The sequence below is a fragment of the Phytophthora ramorum genome, assembly GCF_020800215.1.
Source record: "Phytophthora ramorum isolate Pr-102 chromosome Unknown Phyram_PR-102_s0011, whole genome shotgun sequence".
Classification (NCBI taxonomy): domain Eukaryota; phylum Oomycota; class Peronosporomycetes; order Peronosporales; family Peronosporaceae; genus Phytophthora; species Phytophthora ramorum.
In genome coordinates this window covers 773,770-796,264 of record NW_027150657.1, presented here as the reverse complement: position 1 = coordinate 796,264, position 22,495 = coordinate 773,770, and the positions used below count along the sequence as shown (strand labels likewise).

The 22,495-nt window shown below is 51.3% G+C and overlaps 5 protein-coding genes across 5 annotated transcripts; 3 read left to right on the top strand and 2 right to left on the bottom strand.

The window, feature by feature from the left end:
• Positions 1 to 196: 196 nt before the first annotated feature.
• On the top strand, positions 197 to 2,374 carry KRP23_11078 (RAC family serine/threonine-protein kinase-like protein; the record flags this gene model as incomplete). The annotated part of the gene is made up of 2 exons (XM_067881594.1): positions 197 to 221; positions 273 to 2,374. The coding sequence occupies 2 exons, from the start codon at positions 197 to 199 to the stop codon at positions 2,372 to 2,374; spliced, it is 2,127 nt and encodes a 708-aa protein (XP_067740889.1).
• A 756-nt stretch (positions 2,375 to 3,130) lies between these two features.
• On the top strand, positions 3,131 to 4,109 carry KRP23_11077 (uncharacterized protein; the record flags this gene model as incomplete). The annotated part of the gene is made up of 4 exons (XM_067881593.1): positions 3,131 to 3,309; positions 3,381 to 3,530; positions 3,604 to 3,988; positions 4,056 to 4,109. The coding sequence occupies 4 exons, from the start codon at positions 3,131 to 3,133 to the stop codon at positions 4,107 to 4,109; spliced, it is 768 nt and encodes a 255-aa protein (XP_067740888.1).
• Positions 4,110 to 5,525: 1,416 nt separating this feature from the next.
• Positions 5,526 to 9,229, bottom strand: KRP23_11076 (putative vacuolar protein sorting-associated protein 13A; the record flags this gene model as incomplete). Its single annotated transcript, XM_067881592.1, has 2 exons — positions 5,526 to 5,831; positions 5,999 to 9,229. 2 exons carry the CDS (start codon positions 9,227 to 9,229, stop codon positions 5,526 to 5,528), a joined length of 3,537 nt encoding a protein of 1,178 aa, XP_067740887.1.
• Positions 9,230 to 13,793: 4,564 nt separating this feature from the next.
• Positions 13,794 to 16,783, bottom strand: KRP23_11075 (putative vacuolar protein sorting-associated protein 13A; the record flags this gene model as incomplete). Its single annotated transcript, XM_067881591.1, has 2 exons — positions 13,794 to 13,866; positions 14,835 to 16,783. The coding sequence occupies 2 exons, from the start codon at positions 16,781 to 16,783 to the stop codon at positions 13,794 to 13,796; spliced, it is 2,022 nt and encodes a 673-aa protein (XP_067740886.1).
• Positions 16,784 to 17,151: 368 nt separating this feature from the next.
• KRP23_11074 (uncharacterized protein) lies at positions 17,152 to 17,613 on the top strand (the record flags this gene model as incomplete). Its single annotated transcript, XM_067881590.1, has 3 exons — positions 17,152 to 17,241; positions 17,348 to 17,521; positions 17,587 to 17,613. The coding sequence occupies 3 exons, from the start codon at positions 17,152 to 17,154 to the stop codon at positions 17,611 to 17,613; spliced, it is 291 nt and encodes a 96-aa protein (XP_067740885.1).
• Between the last annotated feature and the right edge of the window lie 4,882 nt (positions 17,614 to 22,495).

Below are 22,495 nucleotides of genomic sequence, written 5' to 3'. Positions count from 1 at the left end.
AGCCATGCCATGTCTGGCAGGGAATCCATTCTCACATGCCTCCCTCATACAAACTCCAAGTCAATTGTCACACCATATGGTGCGCATTTTATGCCTTATCACAGTTCCTCCACCTCCCCTCCCGCACTTTTCGAGCTCAGAAATTGACAGCACTCCGCCCCCACAACAGCACGACTCCGCTCTTCTTCCAGCCGCCATGTCCTCAGGTCGAGGGCCGTCGCGTACGTTCCTCCCCGCAATAACGAATAAATTGCCGCTAACACCTTGTACAGACTCGAGCGGCAAGACGCGCATCAAGGCCAAGCGGAGGTTCCTGCTCAAAGTGACGCCCATCGAGGCGTGGGACCTGCTGCCCGCCGACTCTGGCCGCGGCCGCAACGCCTACTGTACGATGGTGCTGCTGGACGAGAACAAGCGCGAGATCAAGGGCGAGAAGCAGCGCACGCCGCCTCTACGCCAGTCCAGCCCCATGTGGAGCCCCCTCAAGGCCGCGGTGCTGCGTTCACTTGAGAGCAACGTCGAGTCCCATCAACCGCTGGGCATTGGCGCAGCTGCTGCCTCGGAGGAATACACTTTTGGCATCCAGACCAACCTGGTGAACGCCAAGTACGTGCTGGTCAAGTGCAAAGACAAGGGGCGCGTGGAGAACGAGGACCTGGGGCGGCTGCTGCTCAGTCTAGAGGACATGAACACCAGTGGAGAAGAGCGTGTGGCCTGGTACGACCTGCAGCTAAGACCTGGAGGCAAGATGAAGAGGGTGCAGGGCAAAGTGAGGATCTCCAGCCGCATCGTGAGAGAACCGAGCCTGTGGCAGCTCTGGACGTGCGCCGAGCAGATGAGGAAGGAATTGCCCGGAAGAGACCGCAGTTTGTACTTGAAACCCCATCCGAACGTCATCACGGGCAAAGAGGCGGTCGAGTGGATGCTGTGTCATGGGTTGAACCGACCCATGCAAGGTGGCGTCACGTGCTCGACGGCGGAAGAGGCGCTGCTCTTGGGTACGGCGCTTATTCGGAATGGGGTGATGATTCACGTGTCGGGAGACCGGAGGTTCACCAACAGCACGTGGAAGTACTACCGCTTTATGGTCAACCACTTGGACTCGGCGGTGCAGAAGGAGGCGATGAGACAGCGCGATATGCTTCTTTCGGGTGAAGCAGAAGAAGTGGAAGACACGGAGGTGGAGGTGCTGACGCGCTCCATGATGGCCTCGTCGGTGTGCAACGAGGAGGAGAACGGATTGGGTGCGTCCCAGGTGCGCGGCGGTGTTGCAGGAGGGTCGGGAGCCGCTGCGCCGGCGGGAGACTCGAACAAAGGCAAATCAAAGTCAACACTCAAGATTGAAGACTTCGAGCTGCTCAAGGTTCTTGGCACCGGAACGTACGGTCGTGTGTTGTCTGCCCGTGGCCCCGATGGAAATGTCTATGCCATCAAGATTATCACGAAGATCGGCATGGACGAGAACATGCGCCGCAACGCTAAGATTGAGCGTGATATGCTGCGCGAGGTTCGACATCCGTTCGTGGCGTCGCTGCTTTTTGCTTTCCAGAATGAAGATAAGGTGTACATGGGTATGGAGTTTTATAATGGTGGCGACCTGCGCCACCACTTGACGCTGAACCAGAACGACGAGCTGAAACTTACACCCGGTCGGATCAAGCTGTACGCTGCCGAGTTGGTAGCGGGGTTGGCACACTTGCACAGTCTGGACATCATCTACCGCGACCTCAAGCCAGAGAACATTCTTGTTCAGAAGGACGGTCATATTGTCCTGGTTGACTTCGGTCTTTCAACCTACGCGAAGGACGAGAGCGACAGGAAAGCACATTCGCTGGCTGGCTCGCCGGAGTACATTTCGCCGGAGGTGCTTGCAGCTGCGACCCCCAAGAAGGGTGAAGCCCCTGCAGTTTACGACAAGACGTGCGATTGGTGGAGTTTGGGCATTCTCATCTTTGAAATGCTCATCGGACGCACCCCGTTTAAGGATGACAACAAGGCTATTATGTACCGCAACATTGCCGAGGGATTCCTGTTCATTCCGCCCGAGCTGCCTGAGGACGTGCAGTCGCTGCTTGCCGGCTTGATCGAGCGTGATCCGAGCAGGCGGCTGGGAGCCAACGAGGCGGTGCCCTTCTCTATTATGAAACACCCGTACTTCGAGGGCATCGACTGGGAAGCGCTGCAGCAGAAGAAGGTTCAGCCGGAGTGGGTACCCGATGTGATCGACGACGCCGACGCCAAGTATGTGGACAACGAGTTTATCAACCAAGTGCCGGTGGACACGCCCGAGTGGCGCATGCTAGACTCGGTGGATCGCGAACGGGAGTACTTCGACGACTTCACGTATCGCGCCACGCGAGTCATCCAGAAGTGATTCGGCGGTGGAAGCACAACAGTAGTAGGAAGCAAAACCTTATGGGAGGGGGCAGGCGTGGAAGTAAGTAAACGAGATGGGCGGTTTTGACGTCGTTCATAAAGCAGGACCATCGAGAGCTGGAGGGACTGCATGTAGAGCAGATAAGAGAGCAGCGGACCTTGGGTCAAGTGTGCGTGTGTACTTTTTGAATTGAACACTCGCAAGTAGTGTCGGTGTGAAAGCTGTTGTGGCGCTCCGTGTGTTATTTTCGCATACACTAAGAGTAGTAGAAGCTCAAGCAGCATGACATAATTCGCCGCGAGAAGGCGTCTGGGGTGGAAGTGAACTTCATGCAGTGAGAATGTCGATCGATGCCGAAGCAAGCGCGAGTCGCTCTTTGTAAACTTTACCACAACCAACTTCGCAGCTATTAGCCAGCTCCAACTCAAAATGAGCGGTGGCATCATTTTGCGTCGTCTGATAGCCACAAGTTGGTTTGTAGTTCGCAAATGTGTAGCTTGCTGAATGGCAAAACTCAACCTTACGTGTACCTGAAGTACTCTCCAGGCATGGTTTTCGCCGCAACGAGTTTTCAAACGAAAGTTGCAGTTTGTGTGTACTTCGAAGTTGTTTTTCTAAAATTTAGAGAAAGAACAGCGGCCTAATGTTATGTCGTAGATACAACTTCTTGCAGTAGACATAATATAAGCCAAATACGACGTTTACAAAAGCCGCCTCATGATTCACACCATTTGGAATCCGGTTTTCTCTGCCATGTTCGGATCGAGCGAGAACGACACGCAGGAGAGGCTACTCCGGGCGCCACTGAACCCGCAGCAGGCAGCTATGGGCAATGCCGGCAACCCCGCGGGCATCCGCCAGCAGGAGATCGGCAACGTGGGTGGCTTTACGTCGCTATCGAACCTGTCGGCGCCAGCCACCTACTGGCAAAAGTGCGCGAGAATACTCAATTTAGAAACGAAGATGTACTAATCATAGCTATGACGATATGACGTTTCTAAAGGATGAAGATGATGGAGGCAGCGACACTCATGCGCTACCTGCGCTATGCGAACGTGGTGCTGGCGGTGCTGCAGGCGCTCGCGGGCTTTATGGGGCTGTTCAACCTCGTGGTGCTGGACCTCACGTGCTTCTTCATCTCGGTCTACGCCATGTACGTCATATGATGCATTTCTAATCATATGATGGCTATATGACCTATTCTAAACACGGCGATATTTTTACAGAATCTTTGCGCTGCTGCTGCTGGCGTTCGAGTGCCGCTTCAAGCACATGGAGCCGTGGATCCGCCAGCAATTCGGCTTCCTGTTCACGTACCGTGGTCGCACGGCCTTCATCTTCGTGGTGGGCTTCATGGACTTTGGCATGGAAGGCTCGCTGCCCTATTTCGTGGGCATGCTCATGTGTTGCAATGCACTTTTAAGTCTCTTGATCATGCTCTTCCACCCGCAGTTCCGTGAAGGAACGCTGGATATGGACATGGACCCGACGGTCACTTACCGTCCCGCTGCCGAGGAGACGGAGACGCTGCTGCGTCAACACGGAGTCGCGGCCAAGGCTGGAGCTTTCGTGCTCCATGAGGCAGAGGAGCACCCGGAATTTATGGCGAAGGTACGCAAAATGCCACAACAATTGGGGTTGGATTGACCTTTAGTTGACAAAATATGTTGTTGAGTAGATGGCTGAGTCGTACGCTTCAAAGCACGGATATGTGCCTCCTGCGCAGAAGTAAGTCTCTACCGTGCCTGTAACAGCAGCCTGAAGCGAGAGGTTGTTTTCATCGTGGACTCCTCATCGGCCTTTACCGGTGACTGCATTCATCGGCAGGTTGTGTTCGTCGCGTGGCTCAATTCGCTTTCTTATGTATTTCCTGTTCATATACCGCACAACCCGATTAACCAAAAGTCAGCGCGGCGCGGCGCTTCTTACGATGAATATTAGCCAAAACACTCGACAATCTTAAAGTACTTTCTCAGTTTCCTTCTAATGAGCTCTCCGCTGGACGAGTTCAAAACTCAATACAGCTAGAATTCCGGCTTAATGTTGTCTTGAGTGCTCGAGTGTTCAATGACAGCTCGGGTAATTAATCCACAGTAACAATCAGAACGTTCAAGCAGCTCATAATTTTGATGATCTACTACCGCTAGAGGACACGATCTTGTACTTCAAAGTACTTGAGTAGCCGTTAGTACATGTGTACCGGGATATGTTTATGTACTTCGAAGTAGTAGCTGCAACGCACTCACCTCAATAAAAAGGCAACTCCAGTTTTTTTTAAAATGGGACGACACATTTCCTCACGACCGAGCTTGTTGCGTTGGAGGTGTGAGTACATCTGCCATTGGATTGTTTTTCTGTGCCTCCTGGTATTCGTTTAGTGTCCAAGCTGACATTGCAAGCATTTCCTCTTTTGTCACGCGCGTTTTCGATATTTCAGAAGGCGCAATTGCCATACTCTCCAAGGAGCTGGCCAAATTGGACGGAATGTCTCCATACAGGCCAGGACGATAAGTCATCCTAATCGCAAGAATCGAGGAGACGACCACAAAGCGGCGGTACTCTGGATTGCCACGGCGCCAGTACGCGCATGTATGGAGGAAATGATCATTATCCCGACCCTTTCCGTAGCCATCGAGGAATACAATAGTTTTGCCCGTCAATGAGAACAAGACCCCCACCACCACCACCACCAATGTGCGATGGAGCGCACAGGTTTTCTTCTCGGACTTGCCACGAAAAATTATAGTCCGCTCGGCTACCCATTACTCTAGGGCAACTAATCCATATCACGTCCCAATTGTCTTTGGCTCGATTGAGAGAGCAGGCGAATGCGAACGTCACACTAGACTTGCCAATGCCCGGTGGACCCACGATCCACACTGCTGTGTATGAGTAGCAAAAGATTTCTCCCTTTTTCCACCAGCTCGTCACGACGGTACAAGACCACACCTTCGTCCCCAACATCAAGTCCAGCACACTCCTTCGGAATCGTGATGACGGGGCTGTTATCATCAACACTAAGCGCAACACACTGTGCGTCGGCCAAGTGCCATGCAGATGTTGAAGATTGTATGGGGGCCTCCACGACGTCGGGCAGCTCCACCAGCACGTGGATCACTTCCTCCCTAAGGCAAACGTCCGGCCCAACCTACCTGGACCGTTTCCATGACGGTCGCATCTTCTTATACTTAGGGTCAACAAGCTTGCACAGAAGTGCGTCTGCGTTATCGCCATCCCGCATCCAGTGATTCTGTTTCCACGCCAAGCGAAGCGTCAAAGCCGCTGGCAGAAAACTTTTCTTCTTGAAGATAGCCTCCTGCAGTGCGATCACCTTAGCGCCACGATAAATCTCTACAGAGACGATAGTGGCTTCACCATACACCCCGCAAAACAGCTTCATGTTCCCCTCAAACGCCTGCGCAATCTCGGCATCGCCATCTTTTTGAAAGTGCCCCTAACAATTACACCAAATCCATCATAATGACTACAACATCAGTCACAGGATTCAATGCTGCAGTACTGATCGAAGCCAAATTGGCTCGTGGAGCGTATATTTCTTCTAATACAGATTGACTAGTCAGTGCCGTAACAGGTTGCCGTCGCTCGTTGGTGCCGAACTACCAACTCGGTCAGGAATGACAGCACGCGATCAGTACCTGCGTTTCCCAGTTCTTCCAGACCCGGAACCATGAAGGTGCTGACATCGCCACTTGCCGTTTCCGCTGCACTCGCCTCGATATGCTCAACGTCGACAGCGCCAGAGCCCATGTGGACTGAAACACCTGCGGGTGTTCGCTGAGCTCCCACCAGTTTCGACAAGGGATGGCTCCATAACACTTGGGGCGGCGGAATTGACGTCGACGACATGATGGCGGTTGTAATCGTCGCCAAGGTTCCTTCGGACGCGAACTCGAGCAGAAGAAGCCGCAATGAGGTTGCCACCAGGATACGGGCACTGGGCAGGAATATGTGCCCATCGTACAGCTCATTGGGAAGCTGCAGCTTGAGTTTCATCGGCAAAGTCAAAAGCAACCGGGACACAAGTGCATCTGCCGGAGTGTACACCCGAACTCGTTGGTCGCTCGTCACCCGGAGGAGCCGAGGCTCGCGTCGGCGATAAACCTCCTTGCCCAGCCCAGTGCGACGATCTAATGCCGAAGTCGTTGCAGTGATACCTGCTGCGGTTGTAGCTGCCAAGTCCAACACACCGGCGGCAGGTTTAACTGCTACACCAATTAGACCCTTGCCTACCCCCTCGAGGAATCCTGGGAAGCCACCGTTAATGGCTCCTTGGGCGGGAGCCGTAATGACCCCTGTGACTCCGGCAAAAATACCCTTTCCAAGCTGCTTCGTGCCATGGATGAGCCCTGTGCCAATATGCGTGGCCACTTGCTTGCGTGGTCCCTGCGCACGACGTTCAGCCAGATATTGACGATCCAGTGAAAGAGTTGCGATGCCCTCCGACAGTGTCCCGGTGACTTTACTGGCAGCGTTGAAAGCTCCGTACAGGGAATGTGTTAACAGGCTGGTTGTTCCCCGTGAAAGGCCCAACACAAACTCCTGCGGAGAAGTAACAAGTCCTGCAGCAGGCTCGTAAAAGAAATCCTTGACACCCACACCAAGGTTTGTCACGAGACCGACAGGGTTACCCAGAATGTCAGCAGCACCAATCAACGAGTAAATTTGACGCATCCCCTGCAGCATATAGTGCTGCTGCACGGTCGACATCAAGAACGCACCCGATGCGAATGCGTGATTGAGGTGGAGAGCATTCAAATATAGCGTAGCACTGTCGATCTGCGAGAATGTCGAGCTCAAGAGAGCTTTCGTGACAGCAATCGGAAGTTTAACCAGCGAAGCTATCCCTGTTGCAGAATCTTCGGCCTCCCCGTAGTGGTTCAATATTGTGATGCTGAGCTGTATCTTGACCGGGTGAAGCTGCATCGTCTCGATGTAAATACGCCGATCTGAATTTGCCGTGAACCTTTTGTCAGAAGAACCCCTCGATTGCGCCTTTGAAGCCTCACTCGTGAGACGTCTTCGTTCTGCAGGATAGTTCCTCTCTAACGCAGCTGAGCAATCTACGACAAAGGCTGCAAGGGCGATCAGGAATGCCTCGTCAATCTGGATTCGAGCAGGCTGCATCATCGCTGAAAAATACTTGATGTAGTCCATATTGTCATCGTAGCTCAGTCTTAATATCGACAAGTGGAAGAAGTGCGGTCGGTTTGCTCTTGCTCCGGATTTCACATCATTCTTGTCTCCGTTATCGACATCATCACCGCTTGACGCTCGCTCCGTGCCTTGAGCTGATCGGACCTCGGCACTTTTCTGTTTTTCAGGAAGTTCATCACCCCGGAAACCCACACACCCGCCGCCTTTTTTCAAGATCGGTGCAATAACAACGGGATATATGGCTCCGCTGAGCTGATTGTCCAGCTGGAAGCACCCGATTTTAACCTCGCATTGATCGTGATCGTTGTTGATGTTGGCATACGCAATGTCGACATCCTGTCCTGAAAAGAGAAGCAGTTCATCTGGTTGACTGGTCACGAATGAGATTCCAAAGTGCGGCAAACGAAAATGAGCTACCACCTCGGACGTGAGTCCTGGTGTTGAAGCTCTCTCAGTCTCTCCGTGTGCTGCAACCAGCTCTCGAGTCTGCTTTCCTGCTCGCTCTTTCCTATTGAGTGGTTCATCTTGAGCCACCATCGTTTTGGTGAGCCCCTGCAAGTGCCAACGAACATATACTCGGCTTGGTGCTTTCGGAACGGCAGATTTTGAGGGGATTTCTACTTGCTGTGATTCACCCGGCTGATCCAGTAGAATAGTGCTGTGGTAATCTGAAGAGGTAGTTCCGTCTGTTGGTGCATACCAAACACTCAGCTCACGGTTTAAGGTGCCCAAGAAAAAAGCTTCATCCCAGCCAAAGCAAATACTTTTACCAGGCGGCACGCTCTGCATCACCCCGCGTTGGAAAGCAGATGCGTCCTTCTTAACCCCGTCAAATATCTGCTTAAACCAGATTGTCTCTTTCGCACACGAGTTGATGATTCGATACAAAGGAAACTCCGCGACATCTTCACTGGTCACCACAATACACACCTGTACAGTTGCTTCTAGTCGAACTTGAACTCGCAGCACGGTGATTTGAGAAGCGTCTGGAGTACTGACTTTTAATGCCGTTTCACTGACCTCGTGAAGTGAAAACTTGCCGCTCCACTGGTAGTCCTCGGTTTGTTTATCGTCAGCTTGATTTGTGTCGCCATTTGAACTACCTTGGACTTTCAACCGAATGCACGGGTCGTAAGGAATCGAAGAGTGGTTCCACCAACTGAACTCGGAGGTGGATCGTGGTGGCACTGATAGAATCTTGTTGCTGTTCTTGTCACTCGATTGACCTTTTCTAGAGATATCACCGACTGAAGCTGCAAACAGATCGTGGTTTGTTTGGTTCAGAAGTAAGTAGCGCTCAACAAACGTCACCTCGGTTGCGCTCGATCCACCGAGTTGCTTGAACAGAGCAACGATGTCATGATAACGCTTCGTGGTCTCATTGTAGATCCGAAGCGAAGTGTTGGCGCCAACTTCTAGGCTAATGTCCTGCGCGCTAGACGACTGGAGCGTGTTGCCATCGAGCTGGACCATGATCGCAGTGACTTCGGAATAATATTGAGCCTGCTGCTCATCTTCATCGATGGCATTATCAGACACTCCCGGGCTGGTGGCTTCAGATTCTTTCAGCGCATTCAATTTGGCGTGAATAAGCTCCAGCTCAGCTGATGCGCAACACTCTTCCGTTTGTTTCTTTCGCGATGGAGAAAACGGGGACTTTGCAAAACGTGCCATCATTGATTTCGAGCCGGGGATCTTCTCAAGCAGCTTGGATTGAGGGGAAAATATAAGGGGAAGGGCGGTTGCGTTTTTAAGAAGGAAACGCGGCTGCACTATCATGAAATGCCCTGCATTTCTTTCACGACTCTCCTTGCTGTTAAAAGATACGTTCAACGTCGCTGTTCTCGACTGGAAGTCCATCAAGGATAGTACGACATCATTGCCGTCATTGACAGCCTTCTTGGTCGGTGAAGGTATTGCTTTAATGACTCTGACACCCGCGAGTGCTGTTCCGGTTGTCGAAGCATCATCCGATGAGTCTAATGCATTAGGCATTCGAAACAAACGACTCCAACTGGAGCCCGTCATTGAAATCGAGCAGTACGTTTCGTCTTGAAGTGCCGACGAAAGAGTATCAATTCGACCGTGTGGCGGAATTACCTGGGATGAAACAACGTGTGCGTCCTCACGATCCGGGGAGGCCCCTGTAGTACGACGAACTTTTTTCAATGTAAACATCACAGCAACTATCGGTACGCCACAGTTATTGACAAGCGTCAGCGGAGACATCAGCTTCATCTGGGCATACTGGAGAGTGCTTGCATTCGAGGAAGTGAACACGCGGCTGTGTGCATGGAAGTAACTTCCGTTCGCCTTGCAAATTTGACTGGGGTGAAATGGCAACGTTCCGTCGATCATTTTCTGACACTTACACGCGTAGTCATCGAGAACGAGTGAGCACGAAGCTGTGTGTAATGTGCTGTTTTCCTTTTCACTGATAAATAACTCGTTACTCCATCGATGTTCTCTGTCCACAGACGGAGGTTGAACAGAGAGCCGCCGGCTGCTGGAGCTCCCGAGCTGGGTAGATGATCGATAGAGATGAGGCTTTACAAACACTCGAACTGACCAAATTTGTGGAACAAAACGGAATGGCACGCTGCATGCATCCTTGGGCTCGATTGTTCCAATCTCTGTGATAGTTTTCCCATCGGCTTCGAGGACAGCACAGTCAACTGCAATATTGGTCTCGTTGAAAACACGGACCAACGACGATATGGTAAACGTTCGGCATCCAGAGGCAGCTGATATATCGAGCAGTGCATGTAATAGCTGTGGGCACGGGATATTTCTCGTCACGGATGAGGTTTCTAAATCTTTAGTGGTATCCGTGCTGATACCGGAGTTGGCAAGCCGAGGTCGAACAGCATAGACATACTTGCCTGTATTGCGAATTGGAACGTCTGTCAGAGGGTGCCATTCGTTGTCCCCCCAGCAGAACGATACTGTTTGTTCCGCACGCAATGAAGGGGAGATCGTTGTAAGCAACTCGAGTGGTGCTTTAGCTCCATTTGCAAGAACCTCACGTTTGGGTTTCTTTCGGGACGCGTAGGTAAAACCCCGAGATGCCGTTCCAGTATCGTGTGTGACCCAGTAGGTAATCGGGGCACCAGTATCGTTTACCAAATAGCAATCCGATGAAATTATGTTTGTAGGAGACACGTAAGGAGGGCGAGGGTTGCCCAGGACGCCTTCGTATGCTTTCACCGTCATACACATCGAATCAATCATAGCCGGTGAGATGTTGATGTTTAGCGGGTGGCCTTCCTTGCCCACAAAATCGAGGTTTGCAGTCATTTCTCCTGTTTCGTCACGAATGAGAGAACCCTTCAGATCGAACATCCACGGCTCCACGGTTGGTTCCCAAGAACCCAAAGCGGTATTGAATCCCCAGATACTAATTCCATCGTCTGCGCACGGTTCGTTCAGACTCTCATCCGGAAATTCCACAGCTACCTCCGTCAAGGTCGGAACTATGCCATTAATTCTCTCTCCTACCTCGTAAGTCGCCTTACACATCGCACGGAAGGTGTACACACGTGCTATCGGGGATAAATGAGGTCCGCTTTGACGAAGAAGGGTAAGACTTGTATCTTCAAGCAACAGTTGCACCATGCTTATGCTGTCTTCACGAATTTCGATCTCAATCGGTTTTGTTGCCAGCCCTGGTCTTGGCTGCTGCTTCCCTTCTGTTGTGTCTTCTATGTGTACGTCCGAGTTCCCCTTTTCATTCGTACCCTCTTCTCCGACATTGTCGTCACTAATTTCATCATCTCTTCCCAGCACCTTTTGGGCTTGGCTGAAAAGGAAGAGGTCGATCGCGCATACAACAGCATGGAAATGCGTTAGTGTTACAGCCATAGTTGTTTCGTCATCATCGGCAGTAACCACTTCGATATCGATCGTAAAGTCATCACAAATCGCGCGGTCATATCTCGACTGAGAATCCAACGTTGGCGCTGAAGAGGCTTCAGTTTTCGTGGATGCGCTTGCCAAACCCGATTGTAGATTACTTGAAGCCGAGGAAACCGGGTCCGATACAGGCAACTTTGGTGGCCATTGAGAGCTTACCTTCACCGACATATTTCGACCATAAACCTGAGTTCGGGAATTCTCGGAATTGTCACTATGGTAACGCCCAACAATACAACCACTAGCAATCAGTTTTAATGTTGTGTCTTCAGGCAGTCGTTCGAGGTCTTCATTTTCATCCAATTCATCGAGATTAGCATTGCATTCGGCAGCCAGATAGTGGACGAAGCCAGTAGTGATAGACACATCCACTGAAGACTCGGCACGCTCAAGTTGTTCTGACAGATCAGATTCAATAGACGCGAAATATCGAAATCGTTGTCCAAACTCAGCGATCGCTGGAACTAGTTCACAAGTGTCAAAGTGGATGCGCACTTCTCTGGGAGGTACTGAGGTATCTGATGAAGGAGCACGCTGATCCAAGACTATGTCAATGCCTTGCTTTGCAATTGCGTCCGCCGAAGTATATATGTTGCCACAAAGTGCACCCACTTCCGACTTTTGCCGGATGCTCTCACCATCGTTGTCGCGCTCGTCACATTCATCCCAGTCAATTTTCCAAAGTGAACCGTTAGCTGATGAAATACGGTATTGAGACCGCATTGACGCAAAACCATGGACTTCAACCAGAACTCCTTCAAAGCAAAATCGAGCGATTGTCGAGCCACTCGAGGGTTCAGTTGCACAGGCTTCGCTGGTAGGTGAGTTGTACGGATCTAGCAGATCTAACGATAGATTTCCAAAGTCTAGCTCGATATTTGTCACTTTCAGCTCATCAGCATTGTTGAAGTTGCAGGTTGGCGCGATATCTGAGTTCACAAAATTATTGTCTAGAATCCGGGAGACAAGTTCTACCTGATACGGATTAAACGCCAAAATGGCCGTCTCTGCCGAGTCTGTGTGCGTACTCTCAGCCTGGGCTTGTTTACCACACGCATTTGTATCCTGCTGGGGTCTAGGCTTTTGATCCGACTTCATCCAATTATTTTGTGAGGATAAAGTCACTTTAGCATAGCTGCACATCTTCTCCAGTTCCTCCAACACGGTGTCAAGCTCTAGCAACCCAGAGTGCAGTTCATGCTTCTTTGTTTTGTCTTTGCCAATCAATTCAAACGGAAGGGCTACATACTCCACAAACACGTCATTGAACTCACCAATGGAGCACCGATGAACAGGCCTTTCATCCTTTTCATCTACCACCGAGGTGATTTGGCCTGGCCTCTTTGGGTCAGTCATAACAGAGAAAATCTGTAGTGCCTCGATTTGAATCCCGTTTTGCTCCTGGGTGGTGTTTTGAGGATAGGCTCGTGAGGTCGCTGATACTTGCCGAATATCGAGTTCCATATAATCTGATGTTGCGTGTCCTCCGCTCTCTATAACTTCACAAGTAGGAAGAACAACACCAACGTGAGCAATATCCATTTCGAGCTTTACTCGTTCATTGAGAGAAAATATCCCGGTTGGCATTCTCATCAAGTCCATCCAACGGGAAACCCCTGCAATTTCTTTCGTCAAGTGATCCAGTAACGAGGACCAATATGAGTGCACGTAGTTCACCTTCATTTCCTTCGATTCGACTCTGTAAAAAGCCCCGGCACCTCCACGATGTTGTAGTGCACCGAAACCAGCAGACTCTATCAAAACACTCACCGGTGTGGATGATTTGAGAAGAGTACGAGTTTCTTCTGAATAACCTACGTTTGGAACACTGTCCTCGTTAGAATCATTTCCGGATAATGACGGATTGAGTCGAGACGATAGCAATTGAAACCCGCCGATACCCTCGAGCTTAGCACAAACGTAGGAAACTTGAGTTGAAATGTCACAATGGAGGTCTGCTCCACTAAGCTCAAATGAAATCCGCTGCTTCCAGGATGCCTTTGGCATGAAAAACACAAACCACCGCTCTATCCGAACTTTAAGCGCGAAGCGAGCCACGGTTTCAAGCAAGATTTCTTCGGATAGACCTGTCACCACGTCCGACATTACTGGAGTATCCAAGACTTCAACCTCCACACTTGATGTACTTGCCATGTTGGACGAGGAAGCAGACGTAAGGTCATTTAGCTTGGAAATTTCGGTCTTTTGGTGGTACTGAGCTAGGGCAACAAGCAATTCTTGATCCCAGTAGAGCGCGGCTTGCTCGATGTTCACTTCGCCCAGAAGTGGTGCAGCGCTTGATATTAGTACACTCGTTTTCCCACGCAGCTCAAATAGTTTGTTGGTGCGGTATCCGGTGCTTCCATCGTATGGTCGGTCGGGAGCGTTTGCCTCCGTCGATACTGTCGTCGGATTTGTCACTTCGATCGAAGAGGGCACAGCCACGTTGGCGTCTTCTAGCGAACGTTGCTTACCACGTTTTGTAAGTCTAAGCAAGCTCGTATCAACAGCAGCAGCCTGCGCAACAGAAGAGAACCGTGCCATCACGTTTAAGTCCCGAATGTCCAGCTGAAATCCAGTGATCGTTTCTGGCTCATCAGATGCCGCGCTAAGCGCTTCTTGGATTGGTCCTTCGCTATCAAAATCGATTGATACGTGGGGAATGGAAATGCAGACATTGAGCCGCTCGTCTTCGGCAATAAATTGAGCAGCTGAAGTAGGTGTTGTCATATCGTTCCCGTGATTGGGAGATTGCCATTCTGCAGATGCCTGTAGTAGTTGTTGGTATTGTTTACTGGACATCGCAAACTGGATGGGTGGTGCTGTACAGGTCATCTGCCACTTCGGAACCAGGTAGCCTTCCACGAGTTTTTCACCGTAAAATACTAATCGAGCCGTTTTCATGAGCGTAGCGCGCTGCCTATGATTCGGATCAGTTGCAGATGAATTGTTCAAGTTTTTTTCTTCAGAAGCATCTGCATCTAAAAAGTAGGTCTCCGCGCCGTCGATTGATAACTCAAACGTGTTGTGGGCTGATCCATTTTGAAAATGCGTTCCAACGAGCCTGACTTCGACTTCTGCTGAAGCATCAGTCGTATGGACAAACACGTCGATCTCGGGGAATTTAACCGAGAACACGATTTCTTTGGTATGAATTGGCCGAGAAGTTCCCACATTGCTGTTTCGGCGAGTTTCGGAACTTTTAGAAACGCCAAAAGCATTATCAACTGAGGTCTTTCGAAGTAGTTCAGTAGTTTTTTTTCCCGCCTGTCTGGATAGTACAGGGTGTGCTTCGACTTTGACGGGAACTGATAATACCATATCTTCTGCTCTCGGTATAAAATATGCGCGAAGTTTCGATGCGGCGTACAGATTGTGGATGTAGCGGAATCGCTCAAAACCACAATCAAGTTGGAACTTGTTCTCAGAGGTTTCAATGTTGAGCTCTACGAACGGACTCTTGCGTGACGTAATATTTCCACTCGACACATCAGAATCTATCATGGACAAAAGAGCCTGCGGCTCCTTCTTCTCTAGCGAAGCAGCTTCATACATTTGACGGAAATCGAGGATCTGAACAGATGTGATACGCGATGAAACAGTTGATGAACTCGTACGCTGCAGCACTGTCACAACGAACTCATTGAGCTCAAACCGCAAGAAGTCTCGGGTGTCCGACTGGTCTCCGACCTTGTACTCCTCGACAAGCACAACCTCGAAACTGATGACGACCAGATCCAACGCCATCAGCAATGCCGCTATGCTTCTTTCCTCGTGTGAGCTTGGGGTACGAGCTTCCGATGATGCGTGCATTCGTTCGTTCACTGATAAATATATATCCAGTTTATCCAAGGTGTTTTCTCGGTGAGTTGATGATGCGGTGCTGGAACTTCCACTCGATGTCCTTCCAGAAGACCATTTCGATTTCCACTGGGCCAGTTTTCGAGGAGAATCATGCCCCTGACCTTCAATTTCAATCTCTCTGGTGGCACACTGCCGGAAAAAGACAATAGTCTCCACATCTAAAATGTCCTCGAGCTGATGAAGCCGGGCTCGATCAGCCAACACACTCTCAACGTCCAACTTCTTCTTCTTTGCAGCACGCAGCATATTCTTGTGCAAACGAATGTATTCTTTTCGAGCGAACCACAGTGTTGCAAATAGTTTCCAGTTGCACCGACGAGAGACAGCACTTGACTTACGAGATGAATTTCCACCGGCTACAGTCGTTGCTGCCTTTTGGCCTGCCAGCGTGCTCGGGTGTAACTCCTGAACACCGTGCAGTGCATATTGCCACCACAGCCGAGCGCCCGAGTGAATAGGAACGTTGGGGCGCTTGCGTTGGAAATGAAGACGCTTCAAGTACATCTCATGGGCGGACACAAAGTCTGCCATGCCAATTAAGAACGTGCTTTGCTGCGGGGTTAGACACGCCCTAATAGCACTGATCTCAGCCGAGCATCGCAGCTTTGGGATAGTGGCCGCAGTCCGCTGATCATGATTTCGCGCAAGATTGATTCGAGTACTGAAAGGATGAACGATATTTGAGCCCGAAGTTGAGGGGCCTTGTCTTCCTTTCGCCCCTGACACCTCGACATTGTCACTGTAGATGCTGGCCTGTACCATCTCCAGACGCCGATGAACAAACGCAGTGCGAGCCTGCGCTCGATCCACAAATTCAGCTTGTCCATTCGCGTTCGTCGATGAAATTACAATGGAATCGATCGTCAATCCCAGCGCCAACGGAATTGAAGACGCCAAGTGCCTCGAATCCTCGTACCGAATATGAATATTCGAAAACTCGAACGAGACATTGTCCAAAATCGTGTTCAGAATCTTCTTGCGGTACCCCCAGGACGCAGTTGGGTCCGAGTCTGCAGCTCCAGCGACGTCTCCTTCAGTCTCACTTCCACTCGCAATAGCTCCATCACTCTTCATCGTCTCCACCAACTCCAACATTTTTACTTCCTGTTGTTTTGCCCATCGCGTACGTAGCAAATACGAGTCATCATCCTTCCCACCTTTCCCTGCTTCACCCTGACTCGTCGGCTCCACAACAAGGAACACGTCCTCGATCTTGATCTTCACAGCCTGCGACGTCAGCCTCTTCCACGGCACCTTGATGCTCAGTCTGCCCACAGTACCGGACTTCATCTTCATAGGCAGCTGGAACTTGTCCAGCGCCGCTCCACGCATCCTCAAGTCGCGGAACTCCACTTTCCCCGCGAACAGCGCTACCTTCATCTTCTCCGAGTCCAGACCCTCCACCCACTCACTCACGTACTCCTCCAGCACCGACTCCACCACCTTCTCGAACATGGTGAAGGCTTCGAGTGCGTGCTCAAGTTGCTGCCTATACAAACACCAAGACAAAGAGGGAAACCGACCGTTACTTCACTTGCACAAGTCCTCCAGCCACGCGAAGCGCATGGAGCGAACCGCAATTGAACGCATAATAAAGCGACAAGAGGTAGAAGATTCATGCAGCGCTACAGGGCTACCTACCGACGTGTCTAGCTGGCAAGATGGCGCTCTCTCGATTGCCCGCGCGCGTGCGGAATTGCAGAATGTAGTTCACTTCAACTTGTCGGCGGTTAAAAACGGCTCGGACCTATGATACAGCCTTTCAAACCACTAAAATAGATTACGGTACTTGAATATCCTTTACGCCAGGCTTGGATTTGGCCATGGGTTCCGCACGTACAAAGCGCAAGAACGTGCAAAAGCGGCGGAAGCGGCGGCTGTTCGCGGCCATCGCAGCGGAGATCCGAACGAATGTACGTTGTCATGTGGACTGCTACGTATTTTGCTTTGTGGTGGTGTGCTTTTCTCCGTCTGAAATGCGGTAGAAGCTGAAGTATTGACTGGTGAAGTTGACGCTAGGAGGTGGCTAAATGGACGCCGGAGAAACGGGAATTAGAGCTCATGAGGAATGAAGAAGAGCGCCAACGCGTCCATGCACAGTGGGGGAAGGCGGTGGCGGAATCTGCTGCCGCTTTCAAGAAACGACGGAAGGTTTTGGCGCAGAGGCAGCAGTTGATCCTCTCACTTCGACAGGTACTAGAGGCGGCTATGGTGGTGGTGAGCAGTGCATCTGACCGTCTACTGTTTTCAATTGGTAGCAAATGCAACGGGAGCCAGGGAAATGAAACAGAGACCATATCAATGCTGCTAGTAAAGGGCGTCTGGCTAGCCTAACAAGGGATCCAGGAAAATAGAGGGTTTTTTTAGCCCACGGATAACAACGATAAAATGCGAAGTGGTGAGCATCTGGATGGTCGTCGTGATCGGTGCCGGTGTCGGGAGCAGCAACGCGGATACGATGGACTTCATCGCTTCAAATGACTGCTGTGTACATGAAGGGTTGCAATCGAATTTGCGTCGCGAGGGTATTACAGCCGTTCCCATCGACTCCACTCGAGTGCACGAGCAAAGCGTGCTGCAACGGGACTGGCCCTGATGAAATGGCTATTGAGACGTTTCTTCAACGCGTTCGGGTATCGGGTGAAAGTTTGGAGAACTTGGTACCCGCCCTGCATGTGGTGCCGACAGTTGCCATCGGATACACGAAGACCATGAAGGTTTGTGTGGAGCTCAATTTCGAGATGAGGCACAGTGATATTGGGAGAAAGTGTGGTCGTATCGGCCTTCATGGTCCTCGTTCGAGTCTTAATGCTCCTGGTGAGGCACTATTTCAACATCGACAGAAGTACTTCGAGGTAACCAAGTGGCGTTATACGCACTGAGCTCACGTAATACATGTGGCGGCACTTCATTCTGACGAAAATGTGACACGCTGGTGGACGTGTTGACAACAGGTTGGTACATGCACACTGTAGTCTATGCACATGTAGTATTAATTTAATCTGCACTCTTCATTGAAATTTGCTTACGTTACGCTTCGTACAACAGCACACAGCGTTCGCAAACATGTATTATACAAGAACAAATCAAACCGGAGCAGTGCGCTATTGAACCGGTGGTGATTGGTCGGGTGGCTCAATCGTACATGTATTCAAAAACGTTTGCCCTCTTGGCTGATCATGGACGCTTAGCGGCCTGAAGGAGAGTCCAGCAATCACTCCTAGCCAGCGAGTGCACACTCTGGATATCCTCCTAGTCGAGATCACTTTTCATTTGAAGGTGTTCTAACAAGGTCGTCAACCCTGCAGCGATCCCAGCAGCGATCCCAGAAAGGCTCCGGTTCCTCGCTATGGCTGCGTCGCTACCAAACCACAAGGGCAACCCCTTTGAGAATGCCGGGACCATCCTGAGTCTAGGACCACTGGAGCTGCATGACCAAGTCACATCTCGGATGAAAAAGGCGACGGGAAAGAAGGCACTGACGCAAATGGAAGTGTGTTTTAAAGAAGTCTCCCTGTCGGCTGACGTGGTGGTGAAAGACAAGAACGATGTGAAGGCAGCGCTTCCTACACTTCCAAATGAAGTCATCAAGAGCATCCGTGGTGTGGTTACCAGGAAACACACAGTGAAGAAGCAGATTCTCAAGAATGTGAGTGGGGTCTTTAAACCGGGCACTATGACGCTGGTGCTTGGACAACCTGGCTCCGGCAAGTCGTCGTTGATGAAGCTGCTCAGTGGACGCTTTCCTGTGGAGAATAACATCTCGATCGAGGGCGAAGTCACGTACAACGGCATCCCCACCGCCGAGCTTGGCAACAGTCTACCGCAGCTCGTGTCGTACGTTCCCCAGCGGGATGAGCACTACGCCTTGCTGACAGCTAAGGAGACATTGGAGTTCGCCCACGCGTGTTGTGGTGGAGACCTGTCCGAGTACTGGGCGAAGAACTTCGTGCATGGCTCCCCGGAAGAGAATGCTGAGGCGCTCGAGGCGGTTCGGACAATGTACCAGCACTATCCAGACATCGTGACCCAGCAACTTGGTCTCGAAAACTGCCAGAATACCGTCCTCGGCGACGCCATGCTGCGTGGTGTATCTGGAGGTGAGCGAAAGCGAGTAACGACGGGCGAGATGGAATTTGGCAACGCGTGCGTGAAGATGATGGACGAGATCAGCACTGGCCTTGACAGTGCGGCTACGTTCGACATACTAACAACGCAGAGGAGCATTGCCAAGAAGTTCCTGAAGACCGTCGTGGTTTCACTTCTGCAGCCATCACCTGAGGTATTCGCTCTTTTTGACAACGTGATAATTCTGAACGATGGCTTTGTCATGTACCATGGACCACGCAAGGAGACACTGGGCTACTTCGAGAACCTCGGGTTCAAATGTCCTCCGCAGCGTGATGTGGCTGATTTCTTGATGGATCTTGGCACCGACAAGCAGCTCCAACATGAGAGAGGCACGTCCGTCCCTCGCACAGCTCACGAATTTGCCGTGGCGTTCGAGTACTCTTCTGCGTACTCGCATGTGCTAAAGGATCTTGAAGACTCGATTCATTCTCAACACACGGCGATGAATCTCACTGATCAACCGGAGTTTTACCAGTCGTTTTGGGCTAGTACCCTCTTGCTCATGAATCGGCAACTGAAAATGATGAAGCGGGAAATGTCAGGTCTCATCGGACGATTGGCGATGAATACTGTCATGGCGTTGTTGTACGGGTGTGTGTTCTACCAAGTTGATCCAACGGATCCGCAGTTGGTGATGGGCATCATCTTCGAGACGGTGCTTTGCTTGTCATTGGCTCTGATGGCACAGATCCCGACCTTCATCGCTACCCGTGGCGTGTTTTACAAGCAGCGTGGAGCCAATTTCTACCGAACAGCGTCGTACGTATTGTCCAGTTCTGTCAGCCAGATACCTCCTATCATACTGGAAACGGTGGTGTTTAGCGTGATTGTGTATTGGATGTGTGGCTTCGTGGGCTCGTTCTGGAGCTTCGTTCTCTTCGTGGTGACGTTGTGTATGGTTAACATTTCGGTCGGGGCGATTTTCTTCTTCTTGGCATGTGCATCGCCAAATGTGCTCATGGCAAATCCAATTTCGGGTGTGATTGTAGAGCTCTTCATCCTGTTTGCGGGCTTTACGATCACGAAAGACCAGATCCCAGACTATCTTGTTTGGATATACTGGATCAATCCCGTTGGGTGGGGTGTCCGTGCGCTCGCTGTCAACCAGTACACGGAATCACGCTTCGACACCTGTGTGTATGATGGCGTTGACTACTGCACCAAGTACGACATGAAGATGGGAGAGTACGCGCTTAGCACGTATGAGGTCCCGTCGGAGAGATACTGGATTTGGTATGGCATGATCTACATGGTGGTTTCGTACGTCTTCTTCCTGCTTTGCTCGTTCCTGGCGCTGGAGTACCACCGATACGAAAATCCTGAGAACATAGCTCTTGATAAGGAAGACAATACCAGCGCCTCGAAACAGGATGGATACGCCCTCGCTCAGACTCCACGAAGCATTCCTATGAGGGCTGAGGCAGTCGTTTCGGTAGCTCCCACCGAGGAGAAGCAATTCGTGCCCGTCACGATAGCGTTCACAGATCTGTGGTATACCGTGTCGGACCCCGTCAACCCCAAGGAGAACATCGACCTGCTTAAAGGCATTAGCGGATACGCACTGCCCGGTACTATCACGGCACTCATGGGGTCATCTGGCGCCGGAAAGACGACGTTGATGGACGTGATCGCCGGACGCAAGACCGGTGGCAAGATCCAAGGACAGATTTTGCTCAACGGCCATCCGGCTACTGACTTGTCCATTCGCCGCTCAACGGGGTACTGTGAGCAGATGGATGTCCACTCCGAGTCGTCAACGATCCGGGAGGCTCTGACATTCAGTGCGTTCTTACGCCAGGGTGCAGACGTATCGGACAGTTCCAAGTACGGCTCGGTGGACACTTGCTTGGACCTACTGGACCTGACCCCGATCGCAGATCAAATCATTCGCGGCAGCTCAATGGAGCAGATGAAGCGATTGACCATTGGCGTCGAATTGGCGGCCCAGCCCAGTGTGCTCTTCTTGGACGAGCCCACGAGTCGCCTGGATGCGCGATCCGCGAAGCTGATCATGGACGGCGTGCGCAAGGTGGCGGATACGGGCCGCACCGTGGTGTGTACAATCCATCAGCCATCGGCAGAGGTTTTCCAGGTGTTCGACAATTTATTGTTGCTGAAGCGCGGTGGTGAGATGGTGTTCGCGGGCGAGTTGGGCACGAATGCTCAGGAAATGATCGCTTATTTTGAAGCAATCGACGGTGTGGAGGCGTTGAGGGGAAACCACAATCCGGCTTCTTGGATGCTGGAAGTGATAGGAGCCGGTGTCGGGAACAGTGACGCGGAAAAGATGGACTTCGCCAGCCTTTTCAAATCAAGTTCCGTATTCGAGCGTTTACAGTCCGGTTTGGATCGCGAAGGTGTGTGTCGCCCGTCGCCCTCGATTCCAGCGCTCGAGTACGCGGACAAGCGTGCTGCAACGGAGCTGACACAGATGAGGTTTTTGTCGAAGCGTTTCTTCAACATGTACTGGCGAACGGCGTCGTACAACTTGACTCGCTTTGGAATCTCGCTGGTCATGGGACTGCTTACAGGCATCACGTATCTGGATACTGACTACAACTCGTACGCGGGCGTCAACTCTGGGATGGGCATGGTGTTTTCCGTGTTGGGTTTCATTGGAATTATAGCCTTCAACAGCATGGTACCTGTTGCAGCAGCGGAGCGTGCCGTGTTCTACCGTGAGCGTGCAGCGCAGACGTACAACTGCTTCTGGTACTTTTTCGGCTCAAGCATAGTGGAGATCCCGTATACTTGTGCTGCAGTATTGGTGTTCGTGGCCATCGTCTATCCGGTGGTCGGGTTTTCGGGAGCTGGTGCCTTCTGCACATTTTACCTCATCCTATCCCTGGCCGTGCTGTTCCAAGAGTACCTCGCTGAGCTCGTCGTGTTTGCGTCTCCGAACGTGGAAGTCGCCGAGATCCTGGGGATGGTAGTGAACCTGATCACTTTCCTTTTCTCTGGCTTCAGTCCCCCGGCTGCTGCTCTGCCTGCAGGCCTCAAGTGGATCTACCACGCCAACCCACTGATGTACACGCT